Raw genomic sequence first — 16694 nt, forward strand, 5'->3', positions numbered from 1 at the left:
AACAGTAATTGTTTTTGTTTGTTTTGTTTTGACTTGTTTTTTTGCAGTAAAATAAGACGTTCTGGGCAAGATATACAAAATGGAAAAAGTATTTTTTTTAAAAGGTCATGGTATGTTTATTTTCTACAATGGATGTATTCAATCCCCAAGAAAAGAAACATTGTGAATCCAAGGGCATGTTGCAACTAATGATATTTAGGACTCAGCCTGAGTTGATCAAAAAAATGCCTATTTGATAATTTCATTTTGCAGGAAGTGACAATAAAATATAGCATTTCTATTAAATACATGTTCCCATTATTAGAACTGTACTGTTTTACATGCGCCCCATTTATGTCATGACTTAAAAAGGCAGGCCACACAAGATACATCCAACTAAATATGTTTGTCCTCTAAATTAAAAAACACACTTATGGTTCACTCATCCCTCAACATTCAAAGTGAGTCTCTGAAGAGACGCAGTGATGTGAAGGAGCTCCTTCTTAAACCACCTTTGTTTACCTCACCACCTCCATTAATCTTCCCTATACCACCATAAAGGAGCCTGTGTAAAGAGTAAAGAGTTTGTCTGAGTCTTGTTCATGCCAGGGGCCAAGTGGTCAGCCAGAGTAAGAGGAAACTTGGGTTGGCATGCCGAATCCATGCCAGTCGCTGCCAATACAAGCTATCGGACCACATGGACAAGCTGCCTGACAAACTGCTCCATGCTGTGAGAGAGGACCTCTGAACTGCCAAGTCTCTCGGCAAACTGAGGATAGCTTAATGGAAACCATGCATGAAAAAGAATTTCTGTGTTTTTCTTTCTGCATTTATACATTTTATGTGATCATGATGTATGAAATCTCGTAAAATTTAGAGCAAGTGTCAGCTGCACACCTTTCAGAAACATCCAAAGCTCACACATGTAAAAAGTTTCGGCCGAGCTTTTATCATGGGAAATATAGAATTTCCTTGTATTTTACAACCATGCAATTAATCATCCTATGTTAACATTCTACCTTTATGTTTCCATATATTAATAATAATTTATACCGCTGCCTTTGTTATATGTTCTTAATCTAATATTCCACCATACTAAACTGAATTGTTCAAAAAGTCCAGTCCACAGTTATGTAATTAAAAAAAAAAAAAAAGTCTATTTGACTGCTTAAAATTCCAAGTATAGAAAAGCAGATTTGTCTAAAGCATATAAAATATTGATATTTAGACAATTATGATGGTAAAACAATAGTAAGGCAGTATTTACATAAATATGGCTGCATCGTGTCATTCAGTTGTTGGAAAAATGTCACACAAACAGCTTGTTGAAACAGTCTGAACAGTACGGCTTTCCTTTCTGCTCCTTGAAGATGCCTTGGCAGAGTTGGCGTAGACAGAAAGCACACACAAAGTGTTCGGGGTGAAACTTCCGATTGAGAGCAGAGATGCAGCGGCCTGCGATTGGCTCGCTGCAGCCGGCGCAGAGAGTGCCCTGCCTGGAGTGGAAGTGCAGCGAGCAGAGAGGTCGGCCGTCCAGCTCCATAAAACAGCCGCCATCGAAGGGCTTCAGACAGTCCTGGTGGTAAGAACACAAAGGAAGTCTGTGAGAGTGACGGACAAGAATAAAGGGGCAGAAAACAGTTAGACAATGATAATATGCAGAAAGAGATTCTCTCTCTCTCTCTCTCTCTCTCTCTCTCTCTCTCTCTCTCTCTCTCTCTCTCTCTCTCTCTCTCTCTCTCTCTCTCTCAACACCAACATTTCCAGACCCACCTGGACATACACACACTCATTTTTACATTTAAACTCTGCTGCACTTCCTTTTTAAAAAAAAAAAAACATTTGATACAAACTGGGATTTTTATATAAAACAAATCAAATAAAGTTTTCAAAGAATCACATTAACAGTGAAATTCGTTTCTGCATAGTAAAGGTTAACTTTCTATTCAGTGGTTTCAAGATGTAATTTAAAAATGGCCTCTCCGTGGAAACATTGCTTTTAAAACACAAGCAGCACTCTAGACTCGAGCTCTCAAGGCGAAAAAATAAAAAAATAAAAACAGTATGAACTTTAATTTTGCAAAATCAAATAGGATTCACTTGTGAAACAAAGCAGCTGTGTGGTCAGATCCCTTCTCCTAAAATTCCTCATAATAAAAAAGTGTGTGCGTTTGAACAGCTCGGTTTTCTAATATCCTCACGCTATTTTAAACTACTGCACCACTAAAAATTTTAATGCAACATCACATTTTGAAAAAAACAAAGTTGTGATTAACATCAAATTCTTTAACTCAAATGTTGAACTAGTTTTCACTAAAACCAATTAAAACCAACCGTTGATTAAATGATAACTTCATTATATAGTTACAGTAATCCAATGCCACATGACACAGACCATCAATATATGTTATTGAGTATTGCAGCTGTGTTGACGATCCATTAATAACTGTGACGGAACACATGGGAACTAAATGTTCTGAAATCATGTTGCGTACAGTGTTGAATTTGATGAAAAACGTTTCTCTTGGCAGACAAACTAATGTGACATGCTGCAGCGGTAAAAGCACAGGTGTAACTCTTAACATCACCAGCAGCTCTGCTCCAATTTAGTGCCACATGTAAGCATAACAGTGAGCCAGCATGCACAACTGCAAGACCGCAGAACTCCTGAACTCAATCACGCCTTATTTTCATTAGTGGTGGAGTCAAAAAGTCCCAATGGCAATTGGGAGAGGTCTGTTTTGTTCAGTAATGCTGGCATCTGTTTGTTTGTTTTTTCTTTTCATAATCAAAACATTATGTTTATATAATTATGTAAGGGCAGAATTGAATCGCAATTAATTCTAAAATAAATGTCCTTTATGACTCAGAGCCATATTTTGAGGAGAAAAACATTGCAAACATATTAATCAAATGTGCTTTTAGAGGAGCCTCGGTTCATTAAAACAATACCACTACTGTTGACAATAAGCTGGAGAACAGTTAACTGCAAATAGCTTCAAGGCCAAAGGTCCTTAATGGTACGAATGGCGTTATTTACTTTTAGTGGTGCGGTGATTGAAATAAACTCACTCAGTTTTTCCTGCTTGTGAAGTGTTTGACCTCAGGCCCACTGGAAAAATACAGTCCGGCCTTTAGAGGCCATGTAAAATTGACCTTGCTGATAATTGCTGCTTTGTTGAAAACATTTTTTTTTAAGTCATGCACTAATAATACTCATGGTTGGATGAGTTCTATATTTTATGAGAAGTTTTTAACAGTGATTTTGACTGACAGGCATTGACAGCAGATTTGATATGTTTTATATTTTGGCTAATGGACCTCTTGTTTCAGTCAGCTGCAGAAACAGCTATAGATGTAAAAGTCAGATCATCTCCACTGAGACTATTTTATATGTGACAACCGCTCAAAGCCGAGCAAAGCAGAAGTACAGCTGCACACTGAACCGCTTTTGTCCAGATGCTACACACAGAAGTGGGTTTAAAGCAACTGTACTAAACAGAGGAAAACGGTCTCTTGATTTATCTGCATCATTTCAACCACAAAACTCTTCATCTGGCATATGGTTTTCATCGACCTTGTGGTCAAAACGTTGCAAATAAAGTAAATGTGTGGGTATCTTGCTCATTTATTCTGGGGATTGTGTGCGAGCCAAAACAGTGTGTGTGGTCTAAGGTAAGGAAGCTCACTGCACAGACGAAGCACTCTGGATGCCAGGTGCCATTAGCTGCAGTCAGGTAGTTCTCCCTCACAGGCTCCCCACAGCCAGAGCACTTCGGGGCAAAGAGGTGATAGAAGTCCTTGCAACAATACGGCTTCCCACCCTTCTCCAGGAAACCTATAGGATATGTTGGAGATTGTTAACAGCATGCTGAAGTTGTCGTACCATTGAAGAAGGGGAAATGTGTAAGGCCACCCTCACCTTCTGCTCCAAACAGGCCTCCACAGTGCGCACAGAAGAAATGTTCTGGATGCCAGGTCTGGTCCAAGGCCGTCAGGACGTTCTAGTGAACCAGTCAGATTTGTTACATCACAACTCCTCTTCAGAGGATTGGTAAGGTTCATTTCATCTTGGATTTTTAAATGTGAGAAAATAAATGTAGGCTATGAGCCATTAAAAAAAAAAAAAATCAATTCAGCTGCATTAGTTTCTGATTAATGACTTTGGTCTGCAGTACGATGTTAGCCCAGTCTCCAGAACCCCAGTATGGTATAGCATTTCACTTAATAAGATGACATGTGAAACATAAAAAGAAAAAATCAGCTGCATACAACTATATGTCAACATCCAGTCTTCAAAACATTATTCTGAACATGAATGGGTGTAATCTATGACAGAATCAATTATGTAGTTGTATTAAAAAGCAGAAGGATAATTGAATAGGAAGTTGTGCTGCAAAAAGAAATTACCAACTAGAGTTTTGCATTAAGTATATTTTTTAGGATATGTTATATTTTGTCTAGATTTTAACGTTACACCTGTCTCTTTTTATTTCAGGTTGGAGCTGCTCCTCCTCACCTGCATAATGACGCCCTTGCAATAAGCACAACGTGGAGAGAAGAGATCGTGGTAGTCTTTGTCACAGTATGGCTGACCGTCCCTCTCAAAGAAGCCTGTGGTGCTCAGCTCCATCTTGCACACCACACACACAAAGTGTTCGGGGTGCCACACTTCACCCAGAGCGGTGATCATCTGGAGAGACATGATATTAGTGAGCTCATTTGTGGCCTTATTTAAATGTTCACACTTTGGCTTCAGAAAGTAAATTGCACCTTTCCCACGATGCATTTGTTGCAGGAGGCGCAGTTGCCCTTCGCTGTGGTTCGTACACCAATTTTCTCCAAGTCAGAGCTCAGCCCTCCGAGCAGATCATCAATCGTGTCTGTGGATTTTTTCTGGCTTGAGGCTTTTGCACGTGAGCTGCTGCTTTCCTCATTGTCCTGTGCGCTGGCTTCTTTTCTTTTCACAGACAGCTTCTGTGTCAGTGGTGGGGGTGTTGTTGGAGATGCTGGGTCCTACAAATAAAATAACAACAAAAGCATACAATTATGTCACTTTCAGAAAATGTGTTATTAAATGTACATTTACAGGTTAAGGTATGTCAGCAGCCCCACTTGAGAAGCCTCAAGTTTTGTAGTTCAGGTTTTAATACAGTGGCGCCCTCTCGTGTTAAACCTGATTAATTTCACTCCCCCCATACACTTCTTTCAAAGCAGTGCTGGTTCAGGGGTTCGTTGCGCAAACTTCCAACCAGATGTCTGGTGTTGCGCATCCCACTGTTGACAGGTCTCCAAATTGTCCTCTAATATCCAGGAACAGTGCGTCCATGAAAACATTAAACCTCGTTGGGCTACAAGCTCAAAGAGGTCAAGTATTTACAGACATAGCACTGACCTCCTGTCCAAGACTCAACATATCTTTCAAGATGGATTCAAGTTCCAGTGTTGGTGAGTCCGGTGTCTGGCAAGCTGCCACTGGACTTGGCAGATCACTGAAACCAAGAGTGGAACTAATTATATTCATTATACATCCATTATTATCAATTCATTATGATTCACATTTTTTCACTGACAAAATATTATCCAATGAAATTTTGTTTCAACGAGAAAGTTGTTTTTTTTTCTTTTTTTAATCAAAAGGAATTAGATAGAAATCAAATAAAATCAAACTTTAATTATGTGGCACTTTTCAAGCAGATGTAGCACAAAGTGCTTTACATGCTACACAGCTGTGCAATCAATAAGATGACCAGGCTGAGTGTTAAATGTACAGAGTAAATTATAGTTAGTTTTTTTGTTTATTTTTAAACTAGGCGTTAAAGAAAAAGTCTAGATGCAGCAATGTTGTGATCAAAGAAGCATGAGGATCAAAGCCAAGCTGAGAGGGTGACTTGGTAAAGTGAACACTACAAGATGCAGAGATCATGCAGTCTGAGAAGTGACACTCAGTCTGAGTAAAACACTGACAAGACACGGGTTTTCAGGTCCCACAGCAATCCGCCAGAAAAAAACTCAAAGTTACATATTGTTATTTCCGACGTTGAGCTTTGGATATAAGACACTTTACTGTTTTTTGAGATATGCATTGATGAAAATGACAAAGTGTTGAAATTGCATAGATATTTAAATAAAATGTATACTTGCTCATAATGTACAGTCACCGATTCTATTTACATTACACAAGGGTAAATGTTGCTGTGGTTATTTAAAGATCATTATTGTACTATTATACGTCAATGGACTTTTCACCCACAGGGTTTTCACAATGACTCTTTAGATTCAGGTCGTCATTGGTCTCAAACTATGGTTTTTACCTGTACACGTTTGAAGAGACTTTGCTTCCTCCATTCCTGTTTTGTCCATCTTCACCTGGCATCTGCAGAGTTAACCAGAGTAGAAAGAAATGTATGTGACTGAAATAGCAAGAATAGATTTCAATATGTGATTTTATTTCCAAATTCCAGATGTCATTATTTTTCTTTTTAGTGGTTCAAGTTGAAATTAAAGCTTGGCTATAAATCCATTTTGTGTTATAACATGAGGTTACATTCCTGGAATATAGAAGACTTTATTACCTCTGTAACGGTGGTGTCATTTCCATGTACATTGTCTGTTCCGACCAAATTCAGGGCCAACTCTTCTAACAGCAAATCTGTAGCAGGATACAGGCTGTAAATCTTAAATCCATGCAAGAATAGACATACAGCTATGCATTCAAACAGAACAATATATACAGCAGCTAAACATACTACTTTTTTTCATACTGTTCGTTTGTTTGACAGTGTTTTTCTACCAGAGACGGTGTCAGAAATGTTTTCTGAAGAGAGGAAGAGTGCACCTTGCAGTGCGGATCATGCAAGTCTGCTTCCTCAGGAAGTGATGATAAAACAGGCTACGGAAGTGAAACTTTTTACAATGTGGCAAGGAACTGGTAACACAAATTACAGCAGATTAACTCTCTCTTCCGCACAGTGTGAAGCCATACAATCTATGCAAAAAGGAAGATACCGTAGCCAAGACATGAAATTGGGAAGGCATATACAACATGACTTTTGCAAAGCAATTTAAAAACTTTCAGTCTGAAGTAATTTTAAAATGTTCAGTCTGAAGCACAGTTATTTTTGTGAATTTGTTCAGGATTTTTATGACTGGTTATATTGCAGGAAATGTAGTTTATTTCATCAGAACTAACTTTTAATTGTAGCTTTATCCCCCACCAAAAAAAAAACAACCTCCTTTTGGATATTGGCTCAATATGAGTTGAGTAATGCAAGTAGAAATTCAGAATGAAGAACAAAGCAAAAAAAGTATTGACTGTATATTACAATACTTAATTCACAAACAATCTGGTACATATTGAGTAAATGAGAAACAGAAAATAAGGAACTGAGATTGATTGAAATAATTATGTTTCCTTATTTTAGTTCATTTTTGTTAAGAAATCAACCTGTGTCATAGTGATCAGACATGTAAAACATGACAAGAGATTGGTCTTACCGAGCTCATCCATGTTCGTTCCTCTCAGTGCAAAACCAACTTGAGTGTGTGCTACTTTCTGCTGGTTCGTAACTAAGGAAACCAGCCTAAAGTCACGTCTGGTCAAAATCGTCACTTCCACTTTCAGGGTTTGTTTTCATGTGAGACGGTATTACAGCCTCCCCGATGCTGGTGAAACAGCTACCTGTTTGCTGGTACTTTAGTAACCAGTAATTATTTGGGAACATATATGTGTAGGGAGAAAGGCAAGAAAGGAGTTAACAACTGACTTTGAGTTTTATTATTTCAATAATTTGATGATGTATAAACATATGTATCAAACAAAGTGCTATTACTCACATAAACGATGTACTGAAATTTGTTCCAAATAGGAAGACAACTATTTTTGTTTAACTGAATCAACCAGACATATGATTTACAAAAGTGTATATTAACACAATGTATCTCAGGAGGTTAAATAATGATCTCTACATCCCAGAGATTAAAGACTGGTATAAACTCATTTTAATCAACGATCAGTTTAAGTGTTCTTAAACAATAAAAAAACACAACATCAAAGCTAATCCAGGTATGCAATGTGTTGTTTGTTTTAGAACATCAGATTCTGAGATTATGCATACATTAAGAAAAAACATTGCATATATGTTTTAGAGTCAGAATTATTTTCTAGATTATGTTAAATATTGTATACATTTCCACCATTTATGACAGTGTGCAGTAAACACATGTTTATACTGTATGGCTGAACAAGTCTTCTTCTCTGAAAACACTTCTCATTTGAGAACCGTCGTGAACCTTCACTGGGACTTATGAATTCTCTTCAATGAGAGGTGAAACATCTTAACTTGAGCTCAGTTGCTTTTGATTAGAAGTAATATGGACACCATGATTTGAATGACTCAGCCTCCACTGATTACAGAACTGAAGTACAGCTGATTTTGTGAATTATAATATAGCTTTTAACAGGCAGAAGACCCTGTTCAAATCCCACCTCTACAAGAAGTGTTCCCATGTACTGGATTTGTGGGAAAAGGAGTCAGAAGGGGCCTCTTTCAAATTGCATAGACGTCTCCATTAGGAGGTGATGGGAGCAGCTTGGTGGGATTGTGGCTTTTCATGGCATTTCAAGATAACAATCAGATTTGTTTGCAGTGAAACAAGTTTTCCCTCAAATACAGTTAGTGTCCTTAATTTGGTCAACATATAACAGTTACCAATCTCCTGATACCTGTGTTATCTCGCACCACTTTGGTCACAACCATTGTTTTTTGAAGCAGGGTTCTGTCGATTAACATGAATGAAAAAACAGAATCGTTAACCATTTAGTGGTTGTATTTTTCTTATGGAAAATACACGTTATATTCCTATTATAAGTAGATTTTTATGTTTGGAAAAATAGAGCTTTCAATGTGGAACCTTGGCTGAAGTCATTTGCTTGTCTCTTGGAACTGGAAAGATTATATCTTTGCTTGGTATGGCAGCAGCCGTGCTCAATATTACTAAACAAAAGTGAAAAGAAGTTGGATTCTTAAAACAGAAAACTGCAAAGTAAGCATTTGTAATCCCACTTGCACATTTATGCAACACATTGTGAGATTGGATAGAGTTGGCAATGAAAACATTGAAGCAGGGGCTTCAGGGACACCAATACTGCAATATTGCAACACACACACACACACACACACACACACACACACACACACACACACACACACACACACACACACACACACACACACACACACACACACACACACACACACACACACACACACGCACACTTGATCACGAGTATATTTGGTGAATCAAAGCTGCTGGTAGTCACGTGACATGCAGGTGAGAGTGCGACTTTTCAGCACAGTTTCAAGATAACGGTCAGATTTGGTTGCAGTGAAACTCATTTTCCCTAAAAATAGACTTATTGTCCTTATTTTACTCAAAATATGGCAGTCACCCCTCCGCGGATACCTGCGTTATCTCGAACCACTTTGGTCGCAACCATTGTTTTTGGAAGCAGGGTTCTATACATTGACGTAAATGAAGAAATAGAATCATTTACTATTTTTTCGTCGTATTTCCCTATTTTGAATACATTTCAAATTTCTATTGTAAGTGCATTTCATATTTTTCGAAAAACAGAGCTTCCGATATCAGCCTCCGGTACGTTCGATCGTTGTAATGCCCCGCCCCGAGTGGTTTCGTCCTCATCCGGAAGCGTCAGTGTTTACAGCAGCGAATCAGCCTGTACACGTTAACTTCTCTGGTTTGACAAATCATCACGTTGGAGTGGTAGTTTTGATTTAGAAACCACACAGTTAAAAGTATAGACCCACTTTAATTGGCGTGTTTGTCCGCAGGCGGAGAAGCTGTAGCGGGACGTAACGATGAGAGGCTGGTTAACGTAGCGACGACATTACGCACAGCGAGGGAGCTAACAACATTAGCTCGATCGGTGTCTCGACTCCGTCAAACTGGTAAGAGTGTGTCAGCGACACTGGGGGGTGTTTAGGTCCACCGGCACAGCCCGCGTCAAGTCTCATATGTCTTCTACCGTCCCCACATCAAGAAACGAGTGTGGCCATGGGTGCGGAGAGCAGCGCGCTGCGGAGCTGCATCCTGGAGGAGCCGCTCTTATCGCTGCCCTCTGGACTAACCATGCACTCGGCTCTGCTCCAGGATGGAAAACACGCTTCAGTGTTTGTCCACAAACGAGGCAATGAAGACAAAGTCAACAAAGCTGCGAAGGTATTTATTGTAAAGCTCCACCACAGTTCAGAAGTGCTCATTCTGATTCTCGTTGATGTGTGCGTGTTCATTTAGGGACCCACTATTACACAAACGTAGCTGAGCGAGGACTACAATAGTTTTTCCACACATGTAATACAGTTTTTTCAACAATGTCACGTGAGTGCCAGAGGTCCAACAACATTGTAATTGTTTCATTCAAACTCTATTGCCCCAAATCCAACCCTGGTTCTGAATTCCAGCCAGTCTAAAAGTCCCTATTGTGCGTTAGACTGAGAACAGGTTGTGTCTGGAGGCCAATTCAAACTGTCCATCCTCCGTCTCCCTATCTGGACAATCACAATTTGAAAGAAAATACATATACCGAGATGGCTCAGAACTCCTGGAGTGAAATATAACCCACTTTAAGAAAGGAGGAGAATGCCACCACCAGAATTGGAGATAGTTTGGGAAATGAGCACGTGGAGAAGATCAGTGTTGCCAGATTCGATGGGTTTCCCAACTGATTCTGTAATCTTGTGGATCCTGTTTGTGTAACCTGTTTTTAGTTTGTTTATTTAGTGCAGCAGTGTGCTTCTTTAGTGCAGTAATGTGCTTTTTTAGTACACTTGAGTTTCTACAGAGGTTGAATTTTTGCCTATTTATTATTGATGGGCATGTTTTACCTTGTTCAGGCCGTTAAGCGTGATTCAGATCTGGCAACCCAAGAGAGATGGACAGAATCAGTGTCACCAGTGCTGCAGCTCATTTCTTTTTAAGATTCTATGAAATGTCTAATTTGCAGAATATGAGTGCTCTTGCGCTGTTCTTGTCGCATACAAATGTACTAGCATTGTAAACACATTGGACAAAGAGAATTATCAAACTCACAGGCATTTGCATACATTTACAATTAAAACGACTGGGCTGCAACCAAAAATGTTTGCATGTCTTCTTTTCACTGACCTCTGTTTAATATTGTAACTCTGGAAGTCGGATTTCCAAAAACGAAACTTATGTACTCGCGTGCATTTCTTTAATCACTGTTTCATTTCCTGCAGCACCTGAAGACACTGAGGCATCCATGTCTGCTGCGCTTCCTTTCCTGCTCCGTGCAGGACGGCGGAATCCACCTGGTAACAGAACACGTTCAGCCACTGGAGCTGTTGCTGGAAAGTTTGCCCCCAGAGGAAATCTGCGCAGGCATCTATGACCTCCTGCAGGCACTTGTCTTTCTGCATGAAAGGGTGAACAAAAAGCTCTCTTGGAATTTTCAAGCACGTGATGTAAAAAAAATGCTGCAAATCAAAAGACGTCCCTGTGACGTGTGGGGGGGAAAAGCTGTTTTGTAATGGGCCATTTTGCAATTTTTTTGTGTGTCTCTTTTGGTGTGCCCATCTTTTGAAGCAGTCCTTCTTGTTCACTAGGGTAAATCAAGCCACAACAATGTGTGTATTTCATCTGTGTTCGTCAGTGAAGATGGTCATTGGAAGCTGGGAGGAATGGAGACGGTCTGCAAGTTTTCTGAAGCAACTCCTGAGGTCAGAGCCAGAATGAAAGAACAAGATATTCCTGTTATTATGTATTGTTGATAGCATTAATCATTTTAGACATTATGAGATTCATTCAGTCAGTTCCATGTTTTTGATTTGTCTTTCTCCACAGTTTCTCACAAGCATTAAAAATGCAAGAGAGGCGAGTTGTGTTCCTCCGGAAGAACAGGTAAGCTTGTTGGATGTTGTGACCAAGAATAATCTATCGCTTTTCCCCCCTACAATTATTCAAGAAATACGCTGTTGGTAGGTGGACGGCTTTAAAATCCTTCCGGATAAACATGCTCACTCTCGAGACTGTTACTCTTTTGGAATGATGGTGGAGGCCCTGGTTCCCATGCTCAACGGCTATGGTGAGAAAACGCATCACAACGGCAACTATTAATTTTCTGTCGTGTCAGAGCTGCGTTGTCATACGTTCATTGACCTCTTGTGTTGCCTTCAGTGTCGCAGGAGCTGTCTGACAGTCTAACGAAGACTCTGCAAACTGGCCTGTTGCACTCCGACCCCCTGTCCCGACCTCCTCTGAGCTCCTTGCTGACTCATGACTTTTTCAGGTATGTCTCGTGTGACGTGTAATTTGGCAATTTTTGTTGTCGTCGTGGAACACTGAAAAGGATGTTTCGAACACTGTTGTTGTTTTCTGTGCAGGAATGATTTTTTGGAAGTGATGAATTTTTTGAAAAGCTTGACCTTGAAGACGGAAGAAGAAAAGAATGAATTCTTTAAGTAAGGAATATCTCTCTTGTTTTCCTACATATGGTGCGCTTCTATAAATAATTGGTTATATAAATTGCATTCAAGTGAAGAGTATCAGTGTCAAGTATTTTGATTCCGATTGTTGTCATTAATGCATCCACAGTCATGCAAACCAGCGTTATATTTAGATTGTTCTTTCACATTTTTCCATATTCTCTGATCGCGAACCTTCTGGTTTTATGTTTTTAGGTTTCTTCTAGACAGAGTCCAGAACCTCCCTGAAGAGCTGATCGCTGTCCGCCTTGTCCCAAAACTCCTCAACACTCTCGTTTTTGCAGAGCCCATGGCTGTGAAAAGCTTTCTGCCTCATCTACTAAGGCCAAAGACGGGTAGGATATGAGCTTTTCAAACTGCTGCAAAAGCAAATATGCTAATATCCTCTTCAAAGGGAAATTAAAAACAAAAAAAGTGTAAGAGCTGACTGGTACAAACACACTGCAGAGTTTGAAGTTGTGTTCATTTCTCCTTTGTGGACAGATCCCGGCAGTGGTGACAGCGGTGAAGATTGCCTGCTGTCTCTCTCTCTTTACCGTAAACATGTGATCCCTCAGCTTCTGAAGTTGTACAAGGTCAACGAGGAACACATCCGGATCGTGCTGCTCGCTCACATCACCATCTATGCGGAATTCTTCTCCCACGATGAGCTTAAAAACCAGATCTTACCTCAGGTAAAGAAGCTTGTCAGCCTGCAACGTCGCATTCATTCAAGTTATGTGATGCTCCAATTTGCATTTTAAAAGGGTGCAGCTCGCCTTGTAGATGTTGAACAGGTTTGTCTGTATCTCATTATACGTTGAACTAAATTGTTTTTGACTTGTGTGTCGTTTAAAAAGAAGTTTTACAGTGTGTTAATTTTACATTTTTCTTTTCTGCGGGTTCTCACAGGTCTTGTTAGGAATGAGAGACACCAATGACTCTCTGGTTGCCATGACGCTGCAGAGCCTGGCGGTGCTGGTGCCCTTGTTGGGGGCTCACGTGGTCGTTGGTGGCGAGAGGACTAAAGTCTTTAAACGCACCACGCCCAACTTTAACAAGTCCACGGAAGTCACCCCTGAAAGTGAGCAATCGTTATATTTTCACAGCGACCATCACGACATCTGTTATATTGAGGAAAATGCATACAATTAAGTATATAAAGATAATGGGTAGGCTCTGAAGTTTCTATGCAAACTTCATGGAATATTTTTGTTTTAGTAATTACACAAGTTCACTCTTTTCTGTCCCCCAACAACATTTTTTGTGATCTATCAAATATTTTAAGAAATGAGGCAGCATTTTAGGAGCTATGATGCAGAGTTATAAAGGCAAAACTACAAAACAATTGGTCCTTCTAGCCAGAAAATAAATCATTGTAGCCACCATTGTGTTCAACAAAGCAATGCATGTGCAAAGCTATGATCTCAGTGTAAGCTCTTGTGATGAATATAATGCAAAATGATACCGCAATGTGTAATGTGCTGAATGCAATATGAGGCACAATGGATCGTTTGTCTTCAATTTACTCGCTCAGAACTCCTCAGCAGCTTATGAAATCTAAAAATATGATTTATTGTTTTTGTTTTATATACAATGCATTTAAGGTACATTATTTCCTTTGTTTAATACCTGGGGATTTTCTTCATGTGAGGTTAGAGTGCTAACCAGCACACCACATCAAACTAAATGTACTTTGTCTCTCTTTTTTTCTTTTTTAGCTTCACCAGTTCACATAGTTGGAGCCTCTCACCCTCAGATAGCCCAGCCCTCCAAAGTCTTGAATTTGTTTCCCAGACCGACAGGGACTGAAGGCCTAGTCCTTGGTCACATGAGGAACTTGGCCAGTGTTCAAGAGAAAAGTGTCAACTCACCGATATCCGGTGAGTCACTGTCATTCATTCATATCTTTGAATTTGTTACACCTCAAGCTCAGACTGTCTTTCTCTTCCAGATGTCAGCACTCAGATGTCTCTACCTTTGAACGGCTTTCATTCCGACCGTGGGCTGGCGCTGCCGTACAGCCCACAGCGGACCGCCAGGCCCAGAGGGGCCACAGAAGACTGGCCAGACTGGAGTGACCCAGAGGAAAGTGACAATCGAGACCCACAGTCGGTTCAGATCCGAATTCAGGCTGCGAAGCACGCAGATCCGGCCAGCGCCAGATCGCCCCTGGCAGATCAAAACGCTGAAGAGGAACCATGGGATGACTTCGAGGACACAGAAGCTACCTCCGATCTCTCTCCGACCGCTCCGTTTTCAGACCCAGTCATGCTTAGACCACCAACCCGGGCCATTGTTCCAGCACCCGCAAAAGTTTCTCCCGAAGTGATCAAACTGGGTTCATCCAAGCCGCTTAAGTTGACCTCGCCAGTGCAACCGCTGACACAGAGAAACAACACGTCCTCGTGGGACAGCAGCTGGGCCCAAGAGGAAATAGACTCTCAGAAATCCAACAGCCCCACGAATCTCAAACCCACAGTTCTGCGAAAGAAAGGTGGAACAGGAGGTCTGGGGGATGAGTTCACCATCAAAGTGAAGAAAAAAGTAGCACAAGACCCAGAGCTGGATTTGTTTGCCGACATGGTGCCAGACATCAAGTTGTCCTCTGGCGCTCTGCTGCCGCTGGAAGGAAGCAACGCAGGGCAGCTCCCTGCCTCCTCGGACAACTCTGACACTTTAACACTCACTGCCAAGTTCGCAGTTGCAAGCCTGACTGAGGTGAGTGTAACATATTGCACTCTGGGATGCTTTTTGTTTTCCATCTGGCTGCATTTCCTCACACTATAATCTAAAAACACGCACGTCAGCTTAATTGTTGACGCTAAATTGCCCCTTGATGTGAATGAGTGTGTGTGGTTGTTTGTGCGTGTTTGCCCTTTGGTGGACAGGCAAGCACTTCAAATATGAAGCAAACTTTTAACCCTCTCATAGCTTCAATTATATGCCGACAACCGGGATTTATTGAGATTTTATAGCAGTAGAATATAGATAAATTTAATCTCGGTTTCTGACAGGATTGAGGTCATGTTAGAAATGTGTTGCATGCCGGTGAATCTTGTCTGATTAATTGGTCATACTACTGTAGTTGCTTGGGAGACACTGCAATGAATAGTTTATGTCCACAAAGCTCCAATATGTGTAGTTTCTGAATTTTTTTTTTTTTTTAAAGATGTCAGTTGGGATCTAATGAAATGAGGGTTGGCATTTTAAAACAACACAAGATGTCCAAGTTAAATTGTTAGTTTAAATACTTTACAACAAATTTTAATTCAAAACATTTCTGCATTTTAATTATCAAACCAAACTACCAATAGAAACAACCATATTGCAAATCACTTGTTTTAATTGACAATACTTTCCTGTTCTCGTTAACTGTTGAAGTGACAATTAAAACTGAATGACTATGACTTCTCGTCTGTAAAAAAAAAAAACACTTTCATAACCCATTTTTTTTCTGCAGAGCCAATTGATATATATAGAATGAGTTCGTTTTCACTTTTTGGAAACTTCATTTGACATTGCATCCATTCCCCCCCCCCCCCCCCCCTGGCAGGCTGAAACTGACGGCTGGGGAGACGAAGCTGACCTGAACTGGGAGGATGAGAACGCCTGGTGATGACACATCAATGCCACCTTGATTGAAAGACTCAACCATTAGAAGACAATATCACGCGCCACATCTGGAATGCCACTTAACAGGAGAGTAAAAGTGGAAGTTGCTCTTCATTCAGTGTGAAGCCGTGCAAAATCGAGAGACTTTCAGTGAGAAAGTGATCATGAGAACTTGTTGAACTGGAAGGACGGGCTCGTCAAGGAGAAGCCAGTCATAATCATTTGCCAAGTGACGTTAATCACCTATTTAACCCCGAGGTAGAAGTCGTCCGATTTCCATCTGCTCGGCTGTAATTTTTGTTCCGTGCCAACTTTTAATATTGGCATTAAGATTAAGGTACACTTCATTATGACCACAATCAATCCAACTTGATTAACAGAAGGCTTGCACTTTGAATGAATGTGAAACAAGAATTACCTAATTTATTTGTAGGGTTGGGGTTTTTTTTTTTTTTTTTTGGTTGCTGGTTGAAATAAACATTTTTGCTGTATGAAACATGTCCCTGTTTTACAGTGCAAAGTATTTACCTTTGAATATTTTCAGTTTGTAAGCATACTGCAAAAAGTAAACAGGTACTTGGTAATAAAAAACAT

At 40.2% G+C, this 16694-nt stretch overlaps 2 protein-coding genes across 2 annotated transcripts; one reads left to right on the top strand and one right to left on the bottom strand.

Moving 5' to 3' along the window:
• Window positions 1-1288: 1288 nt before the first annotated feature.
• Window positions 1289-7492, bottom strand: lpxn (leupaxin; the record flags this gene model as incomplete). Its single annotated transcript, XM_080505830.1, has 9 exons — window positions 7477-7492; window positions 6555-6631; window positions 6294-6355; window positions 5375-5471; window positions 4753-4995; window positions 4499-4672; window positions 3902-3983; window positions 3669-3817; window positions 1289-1555 (listed from the first exon to the last, which is right to left on the bottom strand). Exons 1-9 carry the CDS (start codon window positions 7487-7489, stop codon window positions 1289-1291), a joined length of 1164 nt encoding a protein of 387 aa, XP_080361956.1. The 5' UTR covers window positions 7490-7492.
• A 2213-nt stretch (window positions 7493-9705) lies between these two features.
• Window positions 9706-16561, top strand: scyl3 (SCY1-like, kinase-like 3). The gene is made up of 14 exons (XM_080506386.1): window positions 9706-9950; window positions 10043-10221; window positions 11262-11447; window positions 11628-11741; window positions 11866-11922; window positions 12004-12106; window positions 12199-12310; window positions 12405-12482; window positions 12702-12841; window positions 12990-13180; window positions 13398-13569; window positions 14207-14368; window positions 14440-15206; window positions 16042-16561. The coding sequence occupies exons 2-14, from the start codon at window positions 10057-10059 to the stop codon at window positions 16102-16104; spliced, it is 2310 nt and encodes a 769-aa protein (XP_080362512.1). The 5' UTR covers window positions 9706-9950; window positions 10043-10056; the 3' UTR covers window positions 16105-16561.
• Window positions 16562-16694: the final 133 nt, after the last annotated feature.

The sequence above is a fragment of the Blennius ocellaris genome (genome assembly GCF_963422515.1).
Source record: "Blennius ocellaris genome assembly, chromosome: 12".
Lineage (NCBI taxonomy): Eukaryota > Metazoa > Chordata > Actinopteri > Blenniiformes > Blenniidae > Blennius > Blennius ocellaris.